The 4,343-nt window shown below is 48.5% G+C and overlaps 1 protein-coding gene across 1 annotated transcript in view; it reads left to right on the top strand.

Annotated features, from left to right (window-relative positions):
- Nucleotides 1-1,235, top strand: part of nppcl2 (natriuretic peptide C-like 2) — a 1,606-nt gene extending 371 nt beyond the window's left edge. Inside the window, exon 2 of the mRNA XM_054601788.1 lies at nt 795-1,235. Coding sequence (XP_054457763.1) covers nt 795-1,118 — 324 coding nt within the window. The 3' untranslated portion in view covers nt 1,119-1,235. The remainder of the gene's footprint in view (nt 1-794) is intronic.
- Nucleotides 1,236-4,343: the final 3,108 nt, after the last annotated feature.

Here is a 4,343-nt window from a genome sequence, read left to right as displayed (position 1 = left end):
CTAACTGAAATAAACTACAAATAAACAGTTTAAAGAACGTAAATGTGATGAGATTTAAATTGTGATATAATAAATAGAGTCAGGTGACACAGAGATATAAAATAAGAGACCACGTTTAGCTTAAAGTGTGCTATAAGGAGAACAGAAGTTAAAGAGCAGAGGACCGAGGACAGAGCCCTGTGGAGCTCCAGGTTCCTGAAAACATGTTCATTTCAGGAGGAGTGAAGGATGTCATGGAACTGTGTGTGTTTTATTTTGAAAGTTCACTCTCCTCATGTTCTTGTCCCAGGAGACAACCTCCGGTTCTTTAAAGAGAAGTCAGAGCTTCATGTGTTAAAGCTGCATTCTCTCTGCTGTCCAGCAGGGGGCGACTCCTCTGGTTGTATAGAAGTCTATGAGAAAATGACTCTACTTCTCTCTTGATTTATTCCCTCAGTAAACATTGTAAACATGAGTTTATGGTCTCAATCTCTAGTTTCAAGTCTTCTTCAATACAGCATGATGTTCATTTAGTAAATGATGCTCCATTTAGAGTCAAACAGACCATAAAGCAGGGGATGCTTTAGGGCGGGGCTACACACTGATTGACAGGTCTCTCCTCCTCAGTCCATATATGGTCACGTCCTGTTCACTAGTTGCAAAAAAACAAGATGGCGACGTCCAAAACCCAGAACTTGAGGCTTCAAAACGTCCACAAACCAACGAGTGACGTCACGATTAATGAATGAATAGAACGCGTGAACACGTGTTGTACAAAAGAGGAGGCTGGTTATAATAATGAACTCTCTCCTCAGGTCTTACACTCTCTGTTCGGCTCTCGACTCTCTTCTCTCATCTTGGCCCCTCCCACATCTGATGACATCACAGAGGGCTCCGCCGGACGCCCCGCCCCCTCCTCCTCCTCCTCGTCTCCCTCCTGGGCATTGGCTGCGAGTCGCGGTGCTGCGAGGGGATTGGCCGGCAGACATCAGGAGGCGGTCCCGCGGTTCTTCCTGGACTTCCTCCGGAAACAGTCCAAGGTGAGGAGGCGGAGCAGGAAGTCCATGGTCGGGGGGGGGAGAGGATGCTTCGGGATGAAGATGGACCGCATCGGATCCATCAGCGGCCTGGGCTGTTAGAGACGCGTCGCCGTGGTGACCCGCATGACCTCTGACCTCCAGAGGCTTCATGTTGGAACTTTACTAACAAAGGACGAAACTAAAGGAACCGTACACAGGTAGACGTCCTACCGGTGACCTCTGACCCCTGGCTACAGCACAGCCAGAAGAACTGTGTGTGTGTGTGTGTGTGTGTGTGTGTGTGTGTGTGTGTGTGTGTGTGTGTGTGTGTGTGTGTGTGTGTGTGTGTGTGTGTGTGTGTGTGTGGACCAGCTGCAGTCTCACTGCACGATGTAAACAAATAAAAGAGAAACTCCTCTTGGCTCATGCTGCCTCATTCTCTCATGAGTCAATATTCTTATATTCTATATTATATTATATTATATATTATGTATTAAATATTATATCATATATTATGTATTATATTATATATTACATTATATATTATATTATATGTCATATTTTATTCCCTCAACAGCTGGTGGAGACCTAAAACAGAGAGAGAATAATGGAGAAAAAAGGTCAAAAACAACTTCATTAATCCATCCAACGAGCAGCTCGTAGCAAACACAACAAACACAACAAATACAGCAAACACAACAAATACAGCAAACACAACAAACACAACAAACAACAACAAACACAACAAACACAACAAACACAACAAACACAACAAACACAACAAACACAGCAAACACAACAAACAACAACAAACAACAACAAACACAACAAACACAACAAACAAACAAACAGCAAACACAACAAACACAGCAAACACAACAAACACAACAAACACAGCAAACACAACAAACACAACAAACACAACAAACAACAACAAACACAACAAACACAACAAATACAACAAACACAACAAACACAACAAACACAACAAATACAACAAATACAACAAACACAAACACAGCAAACACAACAAACACAAACAGAACAAACACAACAAATAACAAACACAACAAACACAACAAACACAACAAATACAACAAACACAACAAACACAACAAACACAAACACAACAAACAACAAAACAACAAATACAACAAACACAACAAACAACAAACACAAACACAACAAACACAACAAAACAACAAACAACAAAACAACAAATACAACAAACACAACAAACAACAAACAACAAACACAACAAACACAACAAATACAACAAACAACAAATAACAAACACAAACACAACAAATACAACAAATACAACAAACACAAACACAACAAACACAACAAACACAACAAACACAACAAATACAAACACAACAAACAACAAACACAACAAACAACAAACACAAACACAACAAACACAACAAATAACAAACACAACAAATACAACAAACAACAAACACAACAAACAAACACAACAAACAACAAACACAACAAACACAACAAACAAACACAACAAACACAACAAACAACAAATACAACAAACACAACAAACACAGGAGGCCCTCTCCATTCAGTTGCCATGGAAACAGCAGCTCCTTAGTTTTACACATTTAAAGATAGAATGTCTAAAAACAACCACTGACATCTGTAATGTTAATAATACAAATATATACATTTTAATGACATATATATTTGTATTTATATATAAATATATATTAAAAACACCAGAGGGCTGACTGTCCCGTGTCACGTGACGAGGGGGAGTAGCTTCGCAGCTAGCTAACAGCTAGCTAACAGCTAGCTAAGCTTTGGATTCTGAGCGACAAACACGGAAACAAGCCCCGGCAGAGCTTCTCCCACAGCGGGACACTTCCACCGGCACCGGCCTGCTGCTCCTCCTGCTCCTCCTGCTGCTCCTCCTCCTGCTCCTCCTGCTGCTCCTCCTCCTGCTGCTCCTGCTCCTCCTCCTGCTCCTGCTCCTCCTCCTGCTGCTGCTCCTGCTCCTGCTGCTGCTCCTCCTGCTCCTCCTGCTCCTCCTCCTCCTCCTCTCCTCCTGCTGCTGCTGCTCCTCCTCCTCCTCCTCCTCCTCCTGCTGCTGCTCCTGCTCCTCCTCCTCCTCCTCCTCCTCCTCCTGCTGCTGCTCCTGCTCCTCCTGCTGCTCCTCCTCCTGCTGCTCCTGCTCCTCCTCCTGCTCCTCCTCCTGCTGCTCCTGCTCCTCCTCCTGCTGCTCCTCCTGCTGCTCCTGCTGCTCCTGCTGCTGCTCCTCCTGCTGCTCCTCCTGCTGCTCCTCCTCCTCCTCCTGCTCCTCCTCCTGCTGCTCCTGCTCCTCCTGCTCCTCCTGCTGCTCCTCCTGCTGCTCCTCCTCCTGCTCCTCCTGCTGCTCCTGCTCCTCCTCCTGCTCCTCCTCCTGCTCCTCCTGCTGCTCCTCCTCCTGCTCCTCCTGCTCCTCCTCCTGCTCCTGCTGCTCCTCCTGCTGCTCCTCCTCCTCCTGCTGCTCCTCCTGGTCCTCCTCCTCTCCTCTCTCTCTGCTCTCTCCTCTCCTCTCTCCTCTCCTCCTCTCTCTCCTTCTCCTGCTCCTCCTCTCCTCCTGCTCTCCTCCTCTCCTCTCCTCTCTCCTCCTATCCTCCTCTCTCCTCCTATCCTCCTCCTCTCCTCTCCTCCTCTCTCCTCCACCTGCTGCTCCTCCTCCTGCTCCTCCTCCTCCTCCTGCTCTCCTCCTCCTCTCCTCCTCCTCCTCCTCCTCTCCTCTCTCCTCTTCTCCTCTCCTCCTCTCCTCTCCTCTCCTCCTCCTCCTGCTCCTCCTGCTGCTCCTCCTGCTCTCCTCCTCCTCCTCTCTCTCTCTCTCTCTCCTCTCCTCCTCCTCCTCCCTCCTCTCCTCTCCTCCTCTCTCTCCACCTGCTGCCTCCTCCTCCTGCTCCTCCTCTCCCTCCTCTCCTCCTCCTCCTCTCCTCTCTCCTCTCTCCTCTCCTCTCCCTCTCCTCTCTCTCCTCCCCTCTCCTCCTCCTCCCTCCTCCTCTCCTCCCTCCTCCTGCTCTCCTCCTCCTGCTCCTCCTGCTCCCTCCTCCCTGCTGCTCCTCCTCTCTCCTCCTCCTCCCTCCCTCTCTCTCTCCTCCTCCTCCTCTCTCCTCCTCCTCCTGCTCCTCCTCCCTCCTCTCTCTCCTCCTGCTGCTCCTCCTCCTGCTCCTCCTCTCCTCCTGCTCTCCTCTCTCCTCCTCTCCTCCTCTCTCCTCTCCTCTCCTCTCTCTCCTCCTGCTCTCCTGCTGCTGAGGAGAGCAGGAGGAGAGCCGGGCGGTTGGGCTACGAGGAGCAGCTGTTCCTCCTGCAGCTGGAGAACCTGGA

Source organism: Anoplopoma fimbria, chromosome 7, assembly GCF_027596085.1.
Source record: "Anoplopoma fimbria isolate UVic2021 breed Golden Eagle Sablefish chromosome 7, Afim_UVic_2022, whole genome shotgun sequence".
Taxonomy (NCBI): Eukaryota; Metazoa; Chordata; class Actinopteri; order Perciformes; family Anoplopomatidae; genus Anoplopoma; species Anoplopoma fimbria.
Note: the sequence above shows the minus strand (reverse complement) of the source record. Positions and strands in the feature narration are given on the sequence as shown.